The 26,255-nt window shown below is 31.5% G+C and overlaps 1 protein-coding gene across 2 annotated transcripts in view; it reads left to right on the forward strand.

Annotated features, from left to right (window-relative positions):
* Positions 1-25,894, forward strand: part of kuz (zinc-dependent metalloprotease kuz) — a 316,592-nt gene extending 290,698 nt beyond the window's left edge. Inside the window, exons 6-12 of one of the 2 annotated variants that reach the window (XM_065502405.1) lie at positions 15,654-16,342; positions 18,474-18,620; positions 19,031-19,426; positions 19,694-20,740; positions 20,801-21,311; positions 23,443-23,771; positions 25,361-25,501. In XM_065502405.1, the coding sequence (XP_065358477.1) occupies positions 15,654-16,342; positions 18,474-18,620; positions 19,031-19,426; positions 19,694-20,740; positions 20,801-21,311; positions 23,443-23,579 (2,927 nt within the window). In that variant the 3' untranslated portion in view covers positions 23,580-23,771; positions 25,361-25,501. Of the gene's footprint in view, positions 1-15,653; positions 16,343-18,473; positions 18,621-19,030; positions 19,427-19,693; positions 20,741-20,800; positions 21,312-23,442; positions 23,772-25,360 lie in introns of both variants that reach the window. The other variant, XM_065502406.1, reaches the window with a different exon arrangement.
* Positions 25,895-26,255: the final 361 nt, after the last annotated feature.

Here is a 26,255-nt window from a genome sequence, read left to right on the forward strand (position 1 = left end):
GGTAAATAACAAGTAAACTTTTTGCTGGGCTACATAAATATTTATAATATGTGTAACTCTTGTACCGGAAATTTTTAATAAACTATTAAACGTGTGTAGATAAATGTTGAATATAATCGTAATAATATTGTACCTACTCATACAGTAAAGGGTCTGAATGGAATGGAAAAGTATGACGGCTAAACTCTGTGTACAACACAAGTGAACAAATTATAGTTGTGGACAATATTAATTGGTAGTATAACACTTTTTTTCTTTATACAAATTATTATAGACCACCATCTCGAACAATGGAGAGGAGGAGTTGGAAAAAAAAACGTAAAGGGAGCATGTAAATAAAAGGGGGTAATTTTGGATACAATGGCTCGTGCGCTATTTAAAGTCTAGAATACTATGTTGTTGCCTGGTTTTCCACACCGATTCAACGATTTTTTTTATTTTTTGTATCGACAAACTCTTCTCATATGTGTCACACTTTGTGTTTTACGAGTAAGTGTATTGTGCTGCTTTTTAAAACAATAACAAAGCGATGGAAAAAAAATAATGAAACGTTGGTCATTCACCGGGCATTTATAGGTTCATTGGTTAGTTTAAACTACACATAGCAAGCAGTAAGTACATGTATGTATGTACTTGCTATGTGTTGTACCCGTTGCACATATTATTATACAGCTGGGTAAATCATGCCATGCCCCATTGTTTGTATTATAAAAGGTTCTGCTGTTCTATACGTTCCTTCTTCACTCGTTCATTCGTTTATTCATTCATTCATTTATTTGTCTGCTTAGTAGAGTGGATTGTAGGTAGTAAGGCTTTGACTGCTGCCTGGTTCGAGTAGATTGGCTTCTCTTTAGCGTAAAAGAGGGGGGTTTTTCATTATGAAAAATACAATGGCCCCTGCACTATGGTTTGAGCATTAATATATTTTCATATACATATAGAAAATATCAAGTGCAATAACCATTGTTACAAAACAATGAATGACAATTATAATAATTTTGTTGTGCATTTTCTTTTATTTTTATTTATTGCATTTTGTTAAGGGGAAACTAATACCAAACCAAAGGAAGTATTTAGTGAAAAAAATGATAAAGTTTAGTTGGAACTTTGTAACACACATTAAATAAATGAGGCATTGCTATCAATTGAATCAGATTTGGAGAGGGGATTTGTAATGCTACTTGTAAGTTTTAATGGAATGTTATCACAACACCAATGACATTCCTGCATGTCAATTCAAATGTTAATTGAGTCCTTAAAATAATGTTGTGATGATTTTTTAAGTAATTATATAGAAAACTTAAATAATGATTTAATATTGCAAGATCCAAGTGAAAATCTGGAACAGTAGTAAAAATTGAGTTGGAAACCTAACCCAGCAATTAGTAGAGAAATTATTTATTTTAACATGTAAGTGTTCTAAGATCTTAATTCCTAGAAATACTGTAGCCGAAACCAATGCCTGAAAGCAGTTTGCCGACCGAGAACCGAAGCATTAATCTCTTGTGATTCTATAAGCTTGTTGAGAATCGAGACGGTCATATGACATCGCCACCGAAACTAAATGAGCAAAACTTCGATTATTTGAAGGAAACCTTGGAACACATTTTAGATCTCAAAATATATTAACCTCGCCAAGATGACTGATAACATTAAGATGGAACTTAGTGAACAAAATATGCACCCCTATCACGAATCAATGAAATATGTTCCCATTTTTCGTTCATCAACTTTGTTCACGTGAAAAAATTCCCCATATTGTGAAATTTTTAGATGGAATTTTTTTAAAAAAATAAGCAGTTGTTACGAATAAAATCAATTATTGTGAATGAAAAGTTCATGGGAAATTTACAGATTATTGTAGGTAACGTTTTTGGTTTGAGTGTTTTGGTCGATTAGTATCTTATCAAGAGTCTACATGTTCGACCGCTGTACTATGTCCAAGACTCATTACAGATTGGTTACAAAAATAGTTGTTTAATTTCGCTCAAATAATCAAGTACAGTCGATTGGACTCTGATATGTTCTCAGAAATCTCATTATTCTCTTTCGAACTCGGAACCATTTTGAACCCATTCATTTTTTAATAGTTGAATGCGCCACGACATTTGTCGATCCAGTTTAGGTTTTATTAAAAAACTAAATTTAAATCAAACCCATAAATCTTTTTATTAACGAACGGAAAACTAAGAGTTTATATAATATAATAAAAAATAATATAATAAAACAATTAAGAGAGCTATATTCGGCTGTACCGAATCTTTTATACCCTTCTCCAAATTATACTTCAAAATACAAATTTTAAATATTTTTAGATAAACAAAATTTATTTTTTTTCCAAAGTTGTTTTTTAATTTTTTGTTAAAAATGTTTTTTTTTGAATTATTTTAAATTTTTTTTTTGGTGAAAAAAAAAATTTAATAAACAAAAATTTTTTTTTTTAAATTTAAAAAAAAAAAAATTAAAATAACAATTCAATAAAAACATTTTTAACAAAAAATAAAGAAACAACTTTGGAAACGGAGCTTGCGTTACGTTCAATGATTTTTTGTTTGAAAATATGGATGTCATTGATCCGGGCGAGATGTTGTTTTAACAGGATGGCGTTACGTATCATACGCGGCGACCTCAACCATCGATTTATTGAAATAAACATTTTGCGATAACTTGAACTTTAATTGGACTCCGAGGTTGTGCGATTTAACACCTATCGATTATCTCCTGTGGGGCCACGTGAAGTCACCAGTTTATGCTGATAAACCAGCGACAATTGACGTCTTGGAGGCCAACACATAATTCGCATATGGCCAGCAATGCTCGAAAAAGTGGATCAAAATTGGACATCCAAAATGCGATATGGTCATATGCCCGAAATCATTTTCTAATGTTAATCTTACTCTTTCGAATCAAAAATTTGTTTGATTAAAATTTACTTTTTTGTGTTATTTTTTATATTTAAAAAAATAAAAAAATGTTGAGTTATGCTCAACATTTTGCCAAAAACCACACACAATCCATGTAAAATATTATATTTAAATATGTTTTAAAATCAAACAAAAAATACATCCTTAACACCGTTTGTTGTTAAATAAATATTTTATTCCTCTTTATTATGGTATATTTACACATTGATTCAAAATTGAAATCAATTAAGTTTATTCACGTATTTCCTTTGTATTTCCCCTGTGGCAAAATATTATCCCACATACGCCCCCATCAAAAATAAAGCGAAAATTTCAAAATACAATACGATTGAACTAAATTCTCTAAATCTCTTATTCATGAAATCAATTTTTATTAAACTATCCAGCTTTTATAAACTCATCGTCGTCTCGTCGTAGCAACTTGCCGCCTTGCACTTTGTGAACAATCGATTTTAATACTATAAAAAAAAAATATGTAAAAATAAAAATGATTTTTGCAAAATAAAATTATTCTGCTTAAAAAGCAACAGCTTGTGATAGAGGGAAATTTTAAAAAAAAATATTTTAATTCGATGGTAGGAGTAGCTGAAATAAAAGCAAACATTGAAAATACACGTTGAAATATTTATAAAATAAATTTCATAAATATTTTATTAGAATAATACAAAATAAAATAAAAATGTATATAGAGACAATATGAAAAGCATATAAATTTCTATCAAGAATTTTTGGAAATAAACAAATCTAGATTTGAGTAGAGGATGCGAAAAGGACCTTAGATTATAGTATTAAAGAATAGTTTATATTTTCTAGCCGAAGAGAATTAAAAATATTGTTTAAGAAGGCTCATTAAATCAAAATCTGTTGAATATTTCATAATAAGTCTTTACTGTCACTGTTCCCATCCAGTATTTTCATATCCAAAATGAAAGCATTGCACATACGAATAATATAAAACCCATATGTAATATTGTTTGAATGAATAAATAGCAAAGTGCAAATTCCTTTTTAAAACACACACAATTTTCTGTATTACGTTTGTGTTGCCCATGTGATTATTTTTTTTTTTTATCAAATATGGAATTTAGGGCAAACATAAATTGTGAAACATATACATACCTTTACATTAGTTGGTGGCAAACAATCACAATAATCATCACCAAAAACAACCAACAATAGCCGCAACCGTATCATCATTCCCATATTCATTCTCCACAAGTTTTACTTTAGGACTGCTGTTTCTTTTTTATTGGGGAAACGCAGCAGTATTAACTACGAAAATATTGTAGCAGTGTTCGTCCAGTGTAATGGCAGTCATGGTTACAATAACCAAAAACGATATATCATGTTAACAGAAAATAATAAACCAAAAAATAATACTACAAAAATATAAGGTTATTTTTTTTCCATCTTTATGGTATATATGGATTGATATGGTGGACCATTGAGGCAGGACCAAAACAATTCAGCTATAACTCAACCAATACCATTTTCATTCATAAATGCTTGAAATGACTGACACACTCGTAACACAGTTGCTACAAGTAGCAGTTATTTCAAACCTGCCGTTTGCAGGTGGTTATGTTCATGCTGGTTAGGTTTGTGGTAGAGAATTATTATAGAGTGAGTTAAAATGGTTTATACAGCTTCTAGTTTCAGAATTAATATCGGATTTATACTACCAATCGTGGTTTTATACATCCTTTGATTTGCGTTTCAGTACCAATCGTGGTTTTATACATCCTTTACTTTGAGTTTCAGTGCCAATCATGGTTTTAAACATCCTTTACTTTGAGTTACAGTACCACTCGTGGCTCTAAACATCCTTCAGTTTGAGTTTCAGTACCAAACGTGGCTTTAAACATCCTTTAGTTTGCATTTCAGTACCAATCGTGGCTTTAAACATCCTTTAGTTTGAGTTTCATTACCAAACGTGGCTTTAAACATCCTTTAGTTTGAGTTGCATTGCCAATCGTGGCTTTATACATCCTTCAGTTTGAGTTTCAGTACCAAACGTGGTTTTATACATCCTTTAGTTTGAGTTTCAGTACCAATCGTGGCTTTAAACATCCTTTAGTTTGAGTTTCAGTACCAATCGTGGGTTTAAACATCCTTTAGTTTCACTTCCAATCGTGGTTTTAAACATCCTTTAGTTTCACTTCCAATCGTGGTTTTAAACATCCTTTAGTTTCACTTCCAATCGTGGTTTTAAACATCCTTTAGTTTCACTTCCAATCGTGGTTTTAAACATCCTTTAGTTTCACTTCCAATCGTGGTTTTAAACATCCTTTAGTTTCACTTCCAATCGTGGTTTTAAACATCCTTTAGTTTCACTTCCAATCGTGGTTTTAAACATCCTTTAGTTTTACTTCCAATCGTGGTTTTAAACATCCTTTAGTTTCACTTCCAATCGTGGTTTTAAACATTCTTTTAAACATCCTTTAGTTTCACTTCCAATCGTGGTTTTAAACATTCTTTTAAACATCCTTTAGTTTCACTTCCAATCGTTCCTTCAGTTTCACTTCCAGTCGTGGTTTTATGTCAAGGTTTTATTAAACTTAATTTCGGACCTAAATCAAGGTTTTATTATAGATAAGTCAGGGATCTAAATCAGTTTTAGTAAACTTTAATTTGGACTCCTAGTCAATCCCCCATATTTTAAATTTCAAAATTAAAATTCGTTCCAAAATTGTGTTTGAATTATATTTTGTGCCATTGTAAACACTGCTTAAAATAATAGTATGTATTTTGAAGGGATGTAATATTTTGTACGAAAGTGCGTCAATATTTATGTTCGCACAAATATGTACAAACATACATTTTAGACTCAACAAACACAAACACATTCTCCTACACACATGCATGTGTTCGAAACTGTTTTAATGTATCTGTGTGTATATGAGTAAAGTTAGTACATTTCCCATAAAAAGAAATGTTTTTTAAAAACTCTACTCTTCGTAGCATACTGCTTCTGGTTACTTGTGGCAGGCAGGGCACAATATATGATGGTGTCGTAGTTAACGCTGATGCTGCAAATAATGATACCGGAATTTTCATATACGAAAATATACGAGTAGAAGAAGAGAAGAAAGACTACATTCATTTCATATTTTTGAAGTATGTATTTTATTTTTCGTTTTTTTTTTTGTTCAGTTTTTTTGTTTTATGTTTTTTCATTATGGTTTATTGGCTCATATCAGCCAAGCCAGCTCGCATTTATTTCCCATGAATATATCCTGTTGTTATTGCTTTAGATTTAGGGTTGTGTGAAAAGTTCTTTTGAAAAACCATCAATGATGGTTAATATGGAGCGGTTATAGAGAGAACCAAATGTGCTCTTTCTTCAAGGCAAAGGACTGATTCGTGTTGTAGCTAAAGTCACATTTCGTTACGAATTATTGCTTCATCCATGATAACCTCCATATGAAGCCAAATGCGACTATGTCCTTTCTCAAATTTCATATTAAGGTCCTACCTAGCAGGTGCAAATTGCTATTTTTGAAGATTTTGAAAATTCGATTTTTAATTTTAAAGATAAATATTAAAAAAAATGAAGAATATCATGACGATGTAAACTTTGATAGGACAATTTTACCCTGCTATCGTATGTAGTAATTTTTGCTTTGCTTCGTGTTTATTGTGTGGTGTTGTCCTTTTATTTTCTTACTCTTGTGTATTTTATTTTACAGTCTAGAGTTTTGTTGTTTTATTTTGTGTCCTGACTGCGAGTATTCCCTCAGCTTTGCTTTATTGTAGATGTGAATGAAAACCATAACAGCAACTCCAAACAAAAAAAAAGACTGGAAAATAACATTTCAATATGCGTATATTGTTCTTCCGTGTTCCATATATTCACCTAAAAATTTATGAATTTTCATAAAAACATTGTATTTCGTTAAAGTGTATGGAGATTTTTTATGGAGTATGTATTTTGTTTTTTTGTTTGTGTTCCGGAGTAATAACAGGAGCGTAAAAATTTAAAGTATTGCAGATAAATTTGAAAGCTGGTAAAATATTTAAGGCAAATTTTGGCAGATTATTAGATGGAAAAGAAAGTCCATAATAAAACAACAAGTTTGAGTTTCAGCACCAATGGTGGTGTTTTATATCCTTTAGTTTGAGTTTCAGCACCAATCGTGGTTTTATACTTTCTTTAGTTGGTGTTTCACTTCCAATCGTGGAATTTTAAGGCCCTTAGTTTCAGCACCAATAGTGGTTTTATACATACTTTAGTTTGAGTTTTAGTACCAATCTTGGTTTTATATATCCTTTAGTTGGAGTTTCACTACCCATCGTGGTATTTTACTGCCCTTAGTTTGGGTTACCAATCATGGTTTTATACATCAATTTGTTCAAGTTTCATTCCAATCGTGATTTTATACATCATTTTGTTGGAGTTTTAGTACCAATCGTGGTTTACTTGATTTTAAGTACCAATCGTGATTTTATATACCATTTTGTTCGAGTTTCAGTACCAATCGTGGTTCTAAACATCCATTAGTTTCACTTCCAATCGTGGTTTTCAACATTTTTTAGATTCACTTCCAATCGTGGTTTTAAACATCCTTTAGTTTCACTTCCAATCGTGGTTTTAAACATCCTTTAGTTTCATATCCAATCGTAGTTTTAAACATCCTTTAGTTTCACTTCCAATCGTGGTTTAGTTTCACTTCCAATCGTGGTTTTAAACATCCTTTAGATTCACTTTCAATCAAGGTTTTAAAAATACTTTAGTTTCACTTCTAATCGTGGTTTTAAATATTCTTTAGTTTCACTTCCAATCGTGGTTATAAACACCCTTTAGTTTCACTTCCAATCGTGTATTTAAACATCCTTTAGTTTCACTTCCAATCGTGGTTTTAAATATCCTTTAGTTTCACTTCCAATCGTGGTTTTAAACATCCATTAGTTTCATATCCAATCGTGAGTTTAAACATCCTTTAGTTTCATATCCAATCGTGAGTTTAAACATCCTTTAGTTTCACTTCCAATCGTGGTTTTAAACATCCTTTAGTTTCACTTCCAATCGTGGTTTTAAACATCCTTTTGTTTCAATTCCAATCGTGGTTTTAAATATCCTTTAGTTTCACTTCCAATCGTGGTTTTAAACATCCTTTTGTTTCAATCCCAATCGTGGTTTTAAATATCCTTTAGTTTCACTTCCAATCGTGGTTTTAAACATCCTTTTGTTTCAATCCCAATCGTGGTTTTAAATATCCTTTAGTTTCACTTACAATCGTGGTTTTAAACATCCTTTTGTTTCAATTCCAATCATGGTTTTAAATATCCTTTGGTTTCACTTCCAATCGCGTTTTATCCAGTTCCAATCATGGTTTGATATTTCCTTTAGTTTCACTTCTAATCGCGTTTTATCCAGTTCCAATCATGGTTTGATATTTCCTTTAGTTTCACTTCCAATCCTGGTTTTTCCAGTTCCAATCATGGTTCGATATTTCCTTTAGTTTCAGTTCCAATCATATTTTTGTATATCCACTATTTTCTATTCCAATAATTTTTTGATATTTGCTTTTGTTTCCGTTCCATTCATGGTTTAATGTTTTCCTTAGTTTCAGTTCCAATCATGGTTTGATACTTCGTTTATTTTCAGTTCCAATCATGGTTTGATATTTCCTTTAGTTTCAATTTCCGTTAAGTTTTGATGTTTTTCTTAGTTTCAGTTCCAATCATGGTTTGATTTTTTCCTCTGTTTCAATTGCAATCATGGTTTGACACTTCCTTTAGTTTCATTTTCAATCAAGGCTTGATATTTCATTTAGTTTCTGTTCCAATCATGGCTTGATAGTTCCTTTAGTTTCAGTTCCAATCATAGTTTGATACTTCCTTTAGTTTTAGATCCAATCATGGTTTGATACTACCTTTAGTTTCATTTTCAATCATGGTTTGATACTTCCGTTAGCTTCAGTTCCAATCTTGGTTTGATATTTCCTTTAGTTTCAGTTCCAAACGTGGTTTGGTACTGCCTTTAGTTGCAGTTCCAATGATGGATTGATACCTCCTTTAGTTTCATATTCAAACATGGTTTGTTATATCCTTCAGTTTCAGTTCCAATCATGGTTTGATACTTTATTTAGTTCCAGTTTCTATCATGGTTTGATACATCCTTTTCGTTCTCTCTTTACTCCTTCTAAAGTCCCTCTCTGTTGCAAATGTGTGTATTTTACCTGTGTTTGTCCATAAATATTATCTTAATACTCATGCTATATTTATGTAGAGTACGTAGATACATACGAGACTTAAATTTTGTTGTCGTTGTTGTTGTTATTCTACTACCATTAAAAATAACCATTTTTAATGTTGTAGCAATATTGTTACACATGCAACAAGGACCTCTTCCCTCACAACCACTCAATACCACAAAATAACAAAAACCCATCAGCAATACTATCGTTTGCAACGAAAAAAGGAAGAAACAAATATGATTGAGAAAAAAAGCATAAAAGAAATGAATTCATTACACAATCAATAAATATAAAATACCACAAAAAATGGCACAAATATTCAATTGAAGTAGCAAAATGAAAAAAAAAAATATTAAAACATAAATGTTAATGTCTGCTGTTTGCTGTTGCACGACGTGTGGTAATAAAATGAATTAATACTAAAGTGAAATGAAAAAATATCAAAAAAAATAAAAAATTGGAAACATAATTCGTGGTACATTCTTTTACATATGGGGGTATTTAAAACGGAAAAAGTTTGTTAAAAAAAATGGCAAATTACTTTGGTAATAAAGTAACTTTTTTTGTTTTTTTGAACTGAACATACAAAATAATTGAAAAGGGGTATTGAATTTCTACAGAAATTCATTAATTACTTAACAGATATCCTTCAAAAGAAATAAGAGTTAAGGATTTTAATTATATTGTAATAATTTTAAAAATTACATTGAGAAAGCTTAAATTTATTTCAGATATTTTGGTGTGCAACATCACCGGAATCGATCTAAAATTGACTGAGATATTCACAGAAAACCTTCTCTGACAAAGAAGTTTCCTTTCCGCAGAAATAAACTATGTCTTCCATTTTTATACAATATTCTGAAACCTTAACTTTGCCTCTATTCAACATTTTAAAAACATGTCACTTTAAGGCAATTATTCCTTATATTTAACAATTTTTCACAATTTAATCCACTTTAACACTTTTTAAACAAATTGACATTTTAAATATTTAAAACTCATCCCTTTATTTCACAACACTACTACTTCTTGTTTTTGCTGCCACTACTCAATTCAATTCTCTGCATTCCCGCCTGATTCAAAAGCAAATCAAATCATTGAGGTGGTCCTACTGCGAATTGTACCAAATATTTGAAAGGATGTGCTGGAAAAAAATGCAATTGTAAAGAAATTTAGGGCAATGGAGAATACTGGGGAAAACAAAAAACAAAATAAAAAAAAATGAACACATAAAAAAGCACTAGCAGTAGCGGCAGCAGCAGCTACAACAATAGGAAAAATGTTAACAGAAAACACCTTTAAAATTGTTCACTACTTTAAACAAAAATGTATATAAACTATATAGAATTCATCCATTCATACTTGCAGTTTGTTGCAACAACAAATGAAGAAAAAACAAAACTAAACAACAACAAACAAAAAAATTGGAAAATATGGAACACGCGATGGTTGGCAACAAAAATTCTGAAGGGAACCAAACTAAAAGAAGAAGCTGAAATATAAACGGAAACATAAGAGTTTTGAAAGGAGGCAAAAGTTCAATTTTTATGGAAGCGAAAACTATACAAAGGTGTTAGGGAACGACCCACCTCCCTAGAGTAGAGTGAGGAGAGTGGAAAACCAAAATATGCAATAAAGTTTTAAAGTGTATTAACGATGTGTCCAAAAAACAACAGATTTTATAAAGAAGAAAGTTTAGTTTCCGGTTAAGCCAAGAAAAGCAATAGGGTGATACCATGTAAAGACGGTATATATTGTTTTTCTCCATTACCCCTCTTGGGAGCATTTGGCTTCCAGAAAGCTTCTCCATCATATACGATTTGTAAGATTGCACTCCTTGTTATTGGAGTATCGTGCGTCTTCATGTACGATGTTGCCATTAGGACCAGACTGTTGTTATTTTTGTATCAGTTTCGTTAAACTGTTGTTGTTCCTGCTAAGTAGGTGATTGGTCTGCTGTCCAGGATAATGGTACTGCCATCAGCATTTGTCTAGAAAAAAAGCCCTCTGTGTATTTGGTGTAGTGGTGGGGAACCTTGCTAATTTAATTCTTTGCTCCCTACCTCTTTCCCAGGTGGTGGCGGGCTGCCTGACCTTTATCATGATGTTATCCTCTTTTCCAGGGGGTGGGATGGTTTGTTTAAAATTGAAAATTTTTTCGTCCTCTGCTAGGGTTCGAACCTGGGGTGCTTGGTTTTGAAGGCAAGCACTTTAACCACTACACCATGCCGCCACGACGGTATGTAAAAATAATTTTTTTTGAAAAATTCAAGGAATTCGTACAGAAGGAAAATATCAAGGTGTAATGGATTTTTTCCAAATGACCCATTGATTTGCTGGAGCACCCAATGTGTTCTGCGTTCCACTGTTCTATCGGTAGTACAATGGAATGTGTTCTGATGAAATTAGGGAACTTTGTGGTCGATTCGAAAGTGGACAACTCAACAAACTACAGGGAAGTGTTTCCTATAATGTTCAATGTAAAAAAGTTCGAATCGAATGTCCACAAACACTACTCCCTCTTTCTCCCATAACCTATTTTCCTAGTTCCAGCACAATGCTTTGCATGAGTAGGTGTCATCCCCTGAGTGCTGGTCCAGTGCCATTTTCTAGTAGTTTCTGTATCATTTTCGCAGTCGAAACTATGACTACTCTCTCTTTCTCCCATAACCTATTTTCCTAGTTCCAACAAAATGCTTTGCATGAGTAGGTGTCTTCCCCTGAGTACTGGTACAGTGCCATTTTATATTAGTTTCGGTATCATTTTCGCAGTCGAAACTATGACGTTTATTTCTGCTAGGAAAACGGTGCAGATATTAGATGATAAAGATCACAGAAACTTACCGAATCGTCACCCGTTTCCGGAGCCATCAGTGTAGATTAAGATCGCATAATCCCGATGAACAGATTTTGCGTCTCAGTCTTCTCTGATCGGTTTCTCATCTTGCTGACTCTTTGAGTGCAAACTCTCTGATTGCCCAATACAAATGCCCTAGCGACCCGTTCACATTTAACATTTCATTCCCACATGTCTCCGGGCCCATCTTAGCTCGATATGGTATTAGCAAAGCTGCGTTAGACATTTCGACTTTAATCCGTTGTAACTGAAAGTCTTTACTGTCTGCTAAGATTTCAATAGTCGACGACTCTAGATTAATATCCTGTATCTTATTCGCTTCGTAAATTTGGCGAAAACTTCCAGTTGGAAAATGAGTGAGAAATACGCGATATTCAAAATCATCAGAGTCAATTACTAAACTAGTGCCGGTTTGCGACTTTGAACTATCGGTGTTGATGGAGCTTGCACCATTCCCAAGGACAGAGTTTGAGACACTGTTTTCTCTGGTCGGTATTATTGCTTAAATGTTCCGTCAACTTTAATCCCATTTACACCTGCAGATGTTCCTTCTCTTGCTTTGTTGGATGGTGCCAGTACTGACTATTAGAGTCGACTTAGCTGATGAAACTCAAGGGTAAATATTTCCAGGATCTACACTGGTTTGAGGAGTACAGCTCATCGCTGTTCTCTTTAATCCGATTTCCAACCAGGGTTAATATGTCCAGTATTGTCTCTAAACTATCTTGAGGATTAGAGCTCCTCACCCCCCTGTGATCGTAATACAGTATAGTCCCTTCTTTTCAATTGCTGTATTTGGTGAGTTAAAGTTGAAAAAAGTTCATGTAAAATCGAAGAAATTTTATTTTGATAGGACTAAGATTAAAGGTCCAGATTAAGATTATAATCTAATGAAAATTATAACAGATCCAATACATCAGATACTTATGTCTAACCTAGAATTTGTATCTCAATTCATAAAGAGCCAAACATTCCAACATCCTGTTTTTCAAGGTGTCAGAGTCTGGGCCATCTTTGTTGAAACATAGTCTGTGCCATGCTGGCATCATCTCCAAATATCTCTCTCATTTATTACTCTAGTTAAGCTTCTACTGTCAGAGTATTCTTCATTTCATTAATACATTTTTACCACTTTCATAGTTTCAACAAAAATATGTATTGTGGTGGTGGCCATAGTTTTTTATTCCTCCAATTGTATGTATGAATGAATCTATGTTTATTGTTTTGAGTGTGTTGCTCCCAACGGTGGCCACATAATCATCCAAGTTTCCTTTAAAATTAAGTTGGGGTTTCCCAGGTTTTTCATGCTTTGTTTATACATATACCAATGCCACAGCCAAAACATCATCTTGAGAGTATTGTTTGTATTACTCCTTTTTTCCCCTGCATTCTCAAATTTTTGCTTAATTTTCTAAAGAATTTTGTTTTTGCTGTTCATAGATTATGAGGAGTTGTGCTTAACTAACATAACACAAAAAAAAACCAAAATCTTTTGTGGTGAACTATTTGTTGTTATAGGAGAGTAGGAAGGAATTGCAAATAAAAGTAAAAAAAAAACCTGCAACGATTTACTTACAATTTTGTTGCAAACATTTAGACGAGTAGTTACAGTTGAGTAAAAAAAATAATACTAAAAAGTTGCTAAGTTGCCAAAGTAATTCTCAACAACAGTACTTTTCAGTTTTTCTTGTGAATTTTTCAACTTAGTGGAAAGACGTTTTCGTTTAATATTTTCTTTAAGTCTTCGTCTCTATGCTTGCCAGTGAATAGTAAAAGTTTTACTTCTTACCATTTGTTAAAATAACAAAAAGAGTGAAAGTTTTTTAGAATTTTATTTTAAGCAGAATTTTAATTGTTCTTAAACTAAAATTTCAAGTATGTATTCGAAATAAATACATTTATGGGAATTACTTTTAAGGGAGCTAACAACTGATATTAACTTTATAGAGATTTCAGTTTTGATAAGTTGTATGTCTTATATTTATTCGAATATTATAAATCTTGAAAGTAAAGTTCAACCACTGCTCCTTTATCTTTAATTATTCCTAAAATATTTACAATTAAACTAAATATGCTCGATCTTTGTTATAACGCCAACAAAATATTTGGCTCAGAATCACTTTCTGAGTCGATTTTGACATCAAATTTGTACTCCAGTTTTGTACAGATCGAACCACTCTATTGTGATTAAAATTTGTTATAAGATTTATTTTACAATTCACTACAATGCTCTGTTACATTGTACATAAATTATAAAAATTTGAAATAGTTTATGCAATATTGAATTCTCGTTATTTTTCGGATTTTTTGGCAAAACATTATAAAAAAACAAATCAAGTAAATTATTCATATTAAATATTCCAGTTTTAATTTATGCTTAATTATTTTTATTGTCCAATGAAAACCTTTTTTTTTTGGTGAAATTTTGTAAATTTTATAAATAATTTTTGTGAATAGTGTTCGCTCTTTTATTTGAAATAAATGCTGATTGTTTTGGGAAATCCCAAAACTACCCTTCCATGAATTTGATTCATTCATTGCCTCCATCACATACCTGCTACAATTTTGTTTTACTTCTTCTCAACTCCCAGTTAGTTCCTGTAGGAAGGTATGGTAGAAAATATGTACAAGTTTGTTTGGTTTTTATTTTTTATATGCAAATCCAGCTTTTAGAATATTAACTAAAATTAGGTTTCCTTTGTTGTTTTTGGTGGTTTATTTTATTCAGTATTATTTGTTTGCAGCGAATTGGTGGAATATTTAATGCAAGTTTTGTTAACCATTCAGTTTAACTGCCTTCTAGGCTTTTCAAGCGTTATTTCTTATTTAACGTGGTTTAAACCGGCATAAAGAGAACATTAAACATGGATAAAATAACATGTTATTCTTAGACCCCTTTCACATTAGGCAATTTAGAAATTTTCTTAAATCAAACGAATACTAATTACTTTTTGAAATATTAAAAAAAATCGTATAAATGTCCATTTAAATTTGCCCCAAAAAAATCTTAATATTCTTCTATATAAACAGAAATCCAACAGTGATAATTTATGTTAAATTTTTAAATTCCTTTCCTTTTTGCTCGCATTTACATTCAAGAAACTTGTTGGCAAATAAATCCTATTTGTCGTTTAATTACAATTTTCCACACTATCCTTGTGACAGTTTTATGACCTCATCCTTCCATGTATATATTTTTTCTCATTTTTGCCATCATTTACTATTCATGATGGGTAGGAAGATGATGACGACGGTCATCATTGTCATGATGTTACTTCATTTTTCTACCGTTCGTATTTTTTTTTTATATACAACCATAATTTTCTTTAATTTTTTGTTGCTTTTTTTATAAAAAAGAAGAAAGATTTTTTTTTTGTCATTCGATAAAGCCACATAACTTGTATATATCATCAACAGCAACAACAAGCAACAGACAGAGAGACAGACGGACGGACCAACTCTTCACAAACAATCGAACCAAAAAACCGCCACTTTATCTCCCCTCTATGTGTTACTTTGCCTCAAAATACTTTTTATCCTTAATAGTGCCTCTTGTTGTTACAATATCTTTAAATTGTGTTTTGTTTTTTTTTTCTGTTTTACTTATTCTGTTGCCATATTTTGTTTGCCACTTGTTTTAACAATATTTTCTCTTTGCTTTTTTACTTTTAGGCCATGTTGGTGGTTGTGGCATAACAGATGAAGTTTCCCAATGGATGGAGAATATACAAAATTCAGCCGTTGAAGAATTGCCTACACCAATGTCAAAGGACGAGCGAATCCCCAAGAAACGTGCACCAGCGGAAGATAAAATTATATTGGATGTAGACGAAAAGCTGGCGGGAGAAAACGAGGAGCAACAAAAGCAGAGCAGTAATAACAGTAGTAGTAAAAGTAAACAAGAAAAAACCACATCCTCTGCATCCTCAACCTCCACCACCTCATCCACTTCCACACAACCACCGAAAAAATATGCCAACAACAACAGTAACAACAATAATAACCAAAACAATGGTGCCATGGATGATTTTAAATATCCTTATGAAAAATATACAAAAGAAGCAAATTTTCGTTATGCTGCCAGTGATGATGGCGATGATGATGATGCTGCTGATGAGGACGACGATGACGATGAGGTGGCTGCTGCTACAGCTGGTGCTGGTTATTTTTATGATCCTGAAACAGGGCGTCGTTTACAACCCACCGATACAGACTGGCATGAACGTGTTCATGAGCGCGTAAGACGTGCATCCGGTTCGTCGGGCTCTTCCGCTCGTCGTGAGGATAATAAGAATACCTGCTCGTTGTACATACAAACAGATCCATTGATTTGGCGTCATATACGTGAAGGAATCGCTGATGTAAGTACAAGCACACAAACACACACAAAATATTTGTATAAATTTGCTATGAAAAACAACCGTTGAAAACTGTTAAGAACCGAAAATACAAAATTTCTGACATTTGGTACTTTTTTACAATTCTCTTCCGTTTTGGCAATTACATAAGGGAATCGCTATTTGCCCTGTTGTTTTTGTTGCTGCATTTATTTGTATTTTTCATCGTTACCAAAAAAAAAACAGTTTGATGCCTGGTCATGGTTAAAGGCGAAACGGCAGGAACTTAAGTTATTGAAATCGTGGAAGTTTAATTGTCTTAACTACGTCAATTTCTTTAAGTAATTTGTCTTTTCTCTAAAAAACAATAAAGTTATCGATAACTTTTCTATAGAAAAGTTAAGTTATCGATATCTTTTTTATAGAAAAGTAAAGTTATCCTGTCTTAACTGAGACACTAAGTCAAATTCTTTAAGAAATTTGTCTTTTCTCTAAAAAAAAATAAAGTTAATAAAGTTTTCTATAGAAAAGTAAAATTCTCGATAACTTTGCTATAGAAAAATAAAGTTATCGAACACTTTTCTATAGTAAAGTTATCGGTAACTTTTTTTGAGAAAAGTAAAGAATAATAAGTCTATAGAAAAATAAAGTTATCGATAACTTTTCTATAGAAAAATAAAGTTATCGATAACTTTTCTATAGAAAAATAAAGTTATCGATAACTTTTCTATAGTAAAATAAAGTTATCGATAACTTTTCTATAGAAAAATAAAGTTATCGATAACTTTTCTATAGAAAAATTAAGTTATCGATAACTTTTCTATAGAAAAATAAAGTTATCGATAACTTAATGTTTCTATAGAAAAATTAAGTTATCGATAACTTTTCTATAGAAACATTAAGTTATCGATAACTTTTCTATAGAAAAATTAAGTTATCGATAACTTTTCTATAGAAAAATTAAGTTATCGATAACTTTTCTATAGGAAAGTAATGTTATCGATAACTTTTCTATAGGAAAGTAATGTTATCGATAACTTTTCTATAGGAAAGTAAAGTTATCGATAACTTTTCTATAGGAAAGTGAAGTTATCGATAACTTTTCTATAGGAAAGTAAAGTTATCGATAACTTTTCTATAGGAAAGTAAAGTTATCGATAACTTTTCTATAGGAAAGTAAAGTTATCGATAACTTTTCTATAGGAAAGTAAAGTTATCGATAACATTTCTGTAGAAAAGTAAAGTTATCGATAACTATTCTATAGAAATATAAAGTTATCGATAACTTGTCTATATAAAGTAAAGTTATCGTTAGCTTTTCTATAGAAATGTAAAGTTATCAATAACTTTTCTATGGAAATGAAAAGTTATGAATAACTTTTATATTTATTTTAAGAATTTTATCTCACAATCTGAAAAAGTTTCTTTGGGAACAATTTGTTTAGGCTATTACGATTTAAAACTCTTTAAAGCTTCTGCTCCCTTGGCATTTGGTGCTGATATTGTTTGGCGAAAAATCCTTCTTGCTGTTTGATTGTTTATTTTTTATTGGGTAGTGGATGTGTGTCTATGCATTCTTCTCTTATTCCACTTCCTTTTTTGGGCCTTTTTTATATTTTTTGCATTCTAACATTGGCAAACAGCAATTTTAGGTAAATGATTTTTACTTTTTATTTTTTGTGATTTAAATTCCGTTTTCATTTTACTCTCGACAAACTAAATACAAGGGGAATAAAACTGTTTGTTTGTTCGTTCGTCAGTCGATGAATTTGCATTTTTATTAATTAATGTCTGGAATACTTTTTTTCTCAGTTTTACGCCGAATCATTTTCAAAATGTTATTCGTCTATTATGCTTCATAATAACGAGGGTGGAATTAGAATTAGAATAACAAATTTAAAGGGATTAAATTATTAAAATTTTGGAAATTGAGTTTATACGCCTACAAATTCGTACATTTTAAAGGTTTCACAGCATTTATAATCCTTTTATCTTCTTTAAAGATTTTCAACATATTGTGTTGCTTTAAATGTTAAATTATAAATTACAATTATTGTTTTCAGTTTATTTAAATTGTTTTAATGGCAGTTTTTATGTTTTTGTTTACGTATGCATATAATTTATTTAATATATTTTTGTTTCATTTTTATTACAGCATGATCGTAGCCATAAATATGAAAGGGACATTAAGACGCGAGAGGAAATCACATCGCTAATAGCACATCACGTTACGGCTGTTAATTACATTTACCGCAATACAAAATTCGATGGACGTACAGAGCATCGAAATATACGTTTTGAGGTAAGTCACTCGTACTCCTTATGTGGATGGATGTTTAAGCCTACATGGCCAATATATGCACTCACCTGGCACAGTTCTGTATGTGTTATAATGCCGCAGCTAAAAGTGGCAGTATGTGCAGCAGTAGTGAGTGGCAATAATGGTCATTATGCAGGCATTAAACTGTATTTATGCAGCAGCAACGCGGCAAAAAACTATAGCAAAAGTGCTTACATGAATTTTAATTAATTCATTATCAAACCACAAATAAATTCTTTTCGTGTTTTTATGTTTTTTTATTATGAACAAAATAACAACCGGAAACACACAATACAATCCTTGATTTATTATTTAAAAATCAATTTCCGTTAACACTTTTGTTTTTGTTTCGTTCTCTCACCCTCTCCCTTTATCTATCTCATTTGAAACAGGTGCAACGCATTAAAATTGATGATGATTCAGCCTGCCGCACTTCTTACAATGGTCCTCATAATGCCTTTTGTAATGAACATATGGATGTTTCGAATTTTCTTAATTTACATTCCCTCGAGGATCATTCGGACTTTTGTCTGGCCTATGTGTTCACTTACAGAGATTTTACTGGCGGCACTTTGGGTTTGGCCTGGGTGGCTAGTGCCTCGGGTGCTTCTGGTGGCATTTGTGAAAAATATAAAACCTATACGGAGACAGTTGGTGGTCAATATCAAAGCACAAAACGTTCACTCAATACGGGCATTATAACATTCGTTAACTACAATAGTCGTGTTCCGCCCAAAGTATCACAATTGACTTTGGCACATGAAATCGGGCATAATTTTGGATCGCCGGTAAGTTAAAAAAGACTAAACATTCTAATGAGATTGTCCAAAGATAAGTTAAGGATAACTTTACATTTTATAGAAAAGTTAACGATAACTTTACTGTTCTATAAAAAAATATCAATAACTTTACTGCTCTATAGAACTGATACTGATACTGTTCGACATAAAAGATACAGATACTGTTCGATATAAAAGTTATCGATAACCATAAATTTCCTTAGAAAACTTATCAACAATTTATAATAACATTTTTCAAATCATATTATTTTTTAGCACGATTATCCTCAAGAATGTCGTCCCGGTGGTCTGAGCGGTAATTTCATAATGTTTGCCAGTGCCACTTCTGGTGATCGTCCGAATAACTCAAAATTCTCTTCGTGTTCCATACGCAACATCTCCAATGTCTTGGATGTTTTAGTGGGCAACATGAAACGTGATTGCTTCAAGGTATCCGAAGGAGCCTTCTGTGGCAATAAGATTGTAGAACAAGGCGAAGAGTGTGATTGTGGCTTCAATGAAGATGAATGCAAAGACAAATGTTGTTATCCTAGATTAATTAGTGAATACGATCTATCCCTTAATAGTAGCGCTAAAGGCTGTACACGACGTGCAAAGACACAGTGTTCACCCTCGCAGGGTCCTTGCTGTCTGTCCAGTTCCTGTACGTTTGTACCCACCAACTATCATCAGAAATGTAAAGAGGAAACAGAGTGTTCCTGGTCCAGTACTTGTAATGGCACCACAGCCGAGTGTCCCGAACCCAAGCCAAGAGATGATAAGACAAAGTGCAACAATGGTACCGCTTTGTGTATAAGAGGCGAGTGTTCGGGATCGATTTGTTTGCTGTGGAATATGTCAGAATGTTTTTTGACCTCTCAACAGCAGCCGCATGTAGATAAAAGGAAATTGTGTGAATTGGCCTGCCAGAATGGCAATGATACAACTACGTGTAGAAGTACGTCGGAATTTGCTCATTTGTTTGGTTTGCCAGTGGGCGGCATAAGTTTACGTCCCGGTTCGCCTTGTGACAATTTCCAAGGTTATTGTGATGTGTTCCTCAAATGTCGAGCCGTCGATGCAGATGGTCCTTTAGTGCGCTTGAAGAATTTACTGCTTAATCGTGAGACACTGTTAACAGTGGCTCAATGGATTACGGAAAATTGGTATATTGTGGTGTTGATGAGTATTGGTTTCATAATCGTGATGGGCATATTCATCAAGTGCTGTGCCGTACACACGCCCAGTTCAAATCCTAAAAAGCGAAGAGCCCGAAGAATATCAGAAACACTAAGAGCTCCTATGAATACTTTAAGACGAATGGTGAGTTTTGTTTTTGGTGGAAATAGGATGAATTATTAATTTTTTTATTTAATTAAATAGCGTCATCCCCATGGTCGTAATGCTGGACCACGCAGCATACCACCGCCAGTACATGACACACGTGCCCATCATCGTAATTATCCCCCCGACTGGGATCGCCACCATCGTTCTGGCGGTGCAGGTGTTGTTGCTGCTCAAGGTGTAGTGCCATTGCCGGGCGCAAGCAGTCATGCGAGTCGTTCGGCTGCTGGTGGTAGACCACCTGGAGGTGGCGGTGCAGCCGGTGGCCGTAGTTCCCGTTCCAATGGATCTAGACAACCTAGCAGTTCTAGATCGGGCGGACAACATGGGTATGCTGATGCTCCACCTAGTGTGGGTCCATCTAATAGTGCGGGTGGTGTTGGTAGTGGTTTACATATGGGTGCACCGATTGTTGGGCCGGGTTCATCTACTAGTGGTGCGGGTGTTTTATCACGTGCCCAAATGCCTTTACCCGCCCTGCCGTCCAATGCACAAACGCAACAACAACAATCACAACAACTGCCACAACAAGCATACTATGCGCCGAAAGGTGTGTGTTTAAAGATTTAAAATATTGTCAGGATGAAGCAGGAGCAATTAAAGAAAAAAGAGAGATGTGAGATTGAGATGGAATTTATAATTTGAAAGAAATAATAAAATTTTAGGAGACAGTTCAATAAACAAGAAAATTGCTAAATGGAAATTTAAAAATAATTATAATTTTACGTTTCCTTAGATAAATTATTGGCAATTTTACGTTTCCCTAAAACGTTTTTGATTATTCAAATAAAAGTTATCTATAACTTCACTTTCACTAATAAACATAATCGACACACTTTGATTTTCCATAGAAAAACTATAAATAACTTTTGTTTTTTATTAGAAAATGTTTTATTGAAAAGTTATCAATATAATTTTTTTTATAGAATAGTTCTCCATAACTATTGTTTTGTATAGAAAATAAATTTCGTTTTCTATAGAAAAGTTAACGATATATTTTGTTTTCTACTAAAAAGTTAATGATTACTTCTACTTTCTATAGAAAAGTTATCGATAACTTTTGTTTTCTATAGCAAATTTATTAATCGAACATTTTCTATAAATGTTATTGTTTATTGGAAAGTTATCGATAACTTTTGTTTACTATACAAAAGTTATGGGTAATTATTGTTTTGTGTCGAAAATCTTCGATAAATTCGATAACTTTTGTTTTCCACTTATCGATCACTTTTGTTTTTCATAGAAAGGTTAACGATAACTTTGGTTTTCTGTAGAAAAATAATCGATAACTTTTATTTTTTATAGGAAAGTTGTCTATAACTTTCACTTTCTAAGAAAGTTATCGATAATTATTGTTTTCGATCATTTTTTTTCTATTCAAAAGTTATCGATATCATTTATTGTTTATAGAAAATTTATCGATAACTTTAGTTATCTATAGAAACATTTTCGTTTACTGTTGTTTTCTATATACAAGTTAGCGATAACTTTGGTATTCTATAGAAAAGTTATCGATAACTTAAGTTTTTTATAGAAAGGTTATCGATAACTTAAGTTTTCTATAGAAAAGTTATCGATAACTTAAGTTTTCTATAGAAAAGTTATCGATAACTTAAGTTTTCTAGAAAAGTTATCGATAACTTAAGTTTTCTATAGAAAAGTTATTGATAACTTTGGTTTTCTATAGAAAAGTTATCAATAACTTTGGTTTTCATAGAAAAGTTATCGATAACTTTTGTTTTCCATATAACAGTTGTCGGTAAATTTTGTTTTCTATACAAAAGTTATTGATAATTATTGTTTTGTATCGAAAATCTTCGATAAAATCGATAACTTTTGTTTTGCACTTATCGATCACTTTTGGTTTTTATAGAAAAGTTACCGATAATTTTGGTTTTCTATAGAAAAATAATCGATAACTTTTATTTTTTATAGGAAAATTGTCTATAACTTTTATTTTCTAAGAAAGTTATCGATAATTATAGTTTTTTATACAAAAGTTATCGATAATTTTTTTTCTATTCAAAAGTTATCGATAACATTTTTTGTTTATAGAAAATTTATCGACAACATTTGTTATCTATAGAAACATTTTCGTTTACTGTGGTTTTTTATAGAAAAGTTATCGATAACTTAAGTTTTCTATAGAAAAGTTATTGATAACTTAGGTTTTCTATAAGAAAGTTATCAATAACTTTGCTTTTCCATAGAAAAGTTATCAATAACTTTGGTTTTTTTATAGAAAAGTTATCGATATCTATAATTTTCAGTACAAATGAAAACAACAGTCATTAGAAAATGTATCGTAAACTTTTGTTTTCAATAGAAAAATATAGCGATAACTTTTGTTTTCTGTAAAAATGTTATCGGTAACTTGTTTTCTATAGAAAATTTACCAATACTTTTGGATAGTTATGGTTAACTTTCGTTTTCGAAATCTCACATCTCTTGTTTCTTGTTTCCGAAATACACAATTAGCTCATGTTTTAAATGTTACTTGTTCCAAATTCCTTTAAATGTTTTTAGTCAAGTTTTTTTTCATTATTGTGCTTTTTATAATTTAAATTGTTCTTTTGTTTCCTTTTTCAAGTGTCTTTAATAATTTAAAGTCAATTCAAATTATTTTAATTAGCAAAAAAATACCCCTTTTTAATATTACCTCCTCCACCTTATTTTTGTAGTTGAAGTCCGCAATAAATCCCGTTCATCACGTACAAACACATCCTCCTCTACAACGGCTAAACAAAGCCAACATAAAGCTAAAGACCAAACACACAATCAAAAGTCTGGCAAACCTCGACGTAATATTGTTTATTGATTCCTAGGACCAAAAAAAAAATAATAATAAAAAAGAAAAAACGATATATAACTCGTAACATAAAAAACTGATAAAAAAGACACACTATTTTACTATATTTTTTATATCTAAACCAAAATATACAAATACAAAACTTCATAATTTCTATATAAAGTTTAGAAAGAAAACGTGATCATAAAGATCTCATAATTGGTATGAATATAATGATTTTTTTTAATCTTTTGTTTATTGTAATTTTTTTAAGTTGTTGGCATTTAATTGTATAGAATTTGTTTATTTAGTCCTGGTTTTTTTATATTTAGTTTTGCTTGTTTTATTTTTGCAAGATTTTTGTTTATTTTTTTATTTAAAATAATAGCGTTTTTTCGTAAAAAGTTGTTGTTTTTGGTTTGTGCATGTTTTTTAATTATTTTTTTTTTTATTTTATGTTATAATATGTTTATTTATTTGGTTAACACACAGATTCATTGAAAAGGTCTAAACTTTTGTCTAGAATGTGTTGTATTAAAATCACTCCAAATAAATAGTAACAGCCTGTTTATAGAACACAATCTGCACAATTTCAAGTTGAAGTTGTGAAAATACCTATTGATATTGAGAAAATACAAATTGAAATCAAGAAATTGAAACCAGCCAAATATCCGTGGCGCTAAGGTAATACTTTTTATTTGGTGGCAGCAAAAGTGTCCTATCTATTATGAGCTGCTTAAATCTGACCAGACCATCACAGGGAACCTGTTTCGAACGGAACTGATTAGTTTGAAACGAGCATTGGCCGAAAAACGCCAAGAATGCGGCCAGACATGAAACCTTAATATTCCATTATGACAACGCTCTGTCACGTGTTGTAATACTTGTTAAAAAGTATTTGGGAAGTTTTGCCTCATCTGCTTTATAGTCAAGACCCTGCACCGTCCGACTACTATTTGTTTCGATCGATGCAGAACGCTTTCTCTGGAATACGGAATATTAATTTGATTTCTCAATATAAATTTGGATTTTCTTGATTTCAACTTGCAAGGGAGTAGTAATATTAATTTAAGATTTAAAATATTCGTACAACTTTCTCGATTGTGTTCTATTAACAGGCAGTAAGTGATTACATTACAATTTTCTAGCCAAATGTTTTCCCCGTTTTACTGAATCAATTGTCAATTTTATTTTTATATTATTTATTATACTACTACTAACAAAATTTGTTTTGATTGTTATCGTTAACTTAATTATGTTCTGCAAGTCAATTATTGCTCTGTTCCAGTGCTAATCCGTTTTAAATAGTTCAATAAGACGGAAACGGTTCTCTATAAAACTGTCAAATCTGACTGGACTGGAACGAGGATTATATGTATTTAAAACATTATAGAACATAATTGCAGACTTAAAATGTTTTAAATATTTGTGCTAATCCGTTTTAAATAGTTCAATAAAACGGAAACGGTTCTCTATAAAACTGTCAAATCTGACTGGACTGGAACGAGGATTATATGTATTTAAAACATTATAGAACATAATTGCAGACTTAAAATGTTTTAAATATTTGAATCTTTAATCAATTTTTAAAAACCTTTAACAAATTTAAACAATTTAATTGGAATGGCATGATTTTCTTTTAATTTATTTTACTAAAACACGCTAAACCATTTCCCCTAACAATAAATAGCCTCTAATAACCTATAAACTTTAAACTTGTTTTAAAAAAAATATAAACAAAATAATATAAAATATATTTCTTTTTCTTTCTCTTTTTTTCGCCCACTTTTTTTAATAAAAATTTATTATAGTCGTCGTTCCGCAACCAGTAAATTATAATCGACCGCCATCTTTGCATAATCCTGATTTATATGCTGATGCTTATGCTGCTTTAGGACGTGGTGCATATGAAGCAACTGCCCGAGCACCCAATAACAATAAAGTTTGACAGACACATGCAAACAGGATAATAAAAACTACAACCATACAACAAATTAATAAGGTACGATTAAAACAATCGGAAAAACATGAACATGAACAACAGCAGCAGCAGCAACATCAAACACAACAACAGCATTTTAGTTTAATTAACAATATTAATAATGAAAACAACAATAATAACAACAGCAACAACAAGAACAAGAACAACAAAAAATCAACAACAGCTACAAAAATACAAAAATCAAATGAACTCAAATTAAATGTAAATTGTATTTTTACGCTAATTATTATTATAATTTAAACAAACAAACAAAAACAAAAATAACTCAATCAACAAACAAACAAAGAAACAAACAAATAATGGAAATTAATCCCACATTTATTGCTAAAAATAACTTTATATATTCTCTTTATATTAATAAAATTATTTCATTTTAATTGATGCTTTTTTCCAACTATTTGTTATGTTGTTTTTTTAGTAAAATAAACATTTCTTTATAATTGAGTATATTTATAGTTTTGTAAAAGTTTCAGTTAAAAAATTTGTAAACCAGCAAAAGGGTTATTTTGAATTGTAATACTTTAACTTAGATTTCAGAACTTTAGAACATTTAATAACAATTTCCCTAAAAGGTTATTATAATGTCACTGTCTTAAAGTTCAGGAGGGTTATTGTGTAATTTCAATTCGAAAGGAAACATTTTCGAATTTCCATGTATAAATTACACAAATTCTAATGATTTTAGAATACGCGTTCTAAATCAC

The sequence above is a fragment of the Calliphora vicina genome, chromosome 2 (genome assembly GCF_958450345.1).
Source record: "Calliphora vicina chromosome 2, idCalVici1.1, whole genome shotgun sequence".
NCBI lineage: Eukaryota > Metazoa > Arthropoda > Insecta > Diptera > Calliphoridae > Calliphora > Calliphora vicina.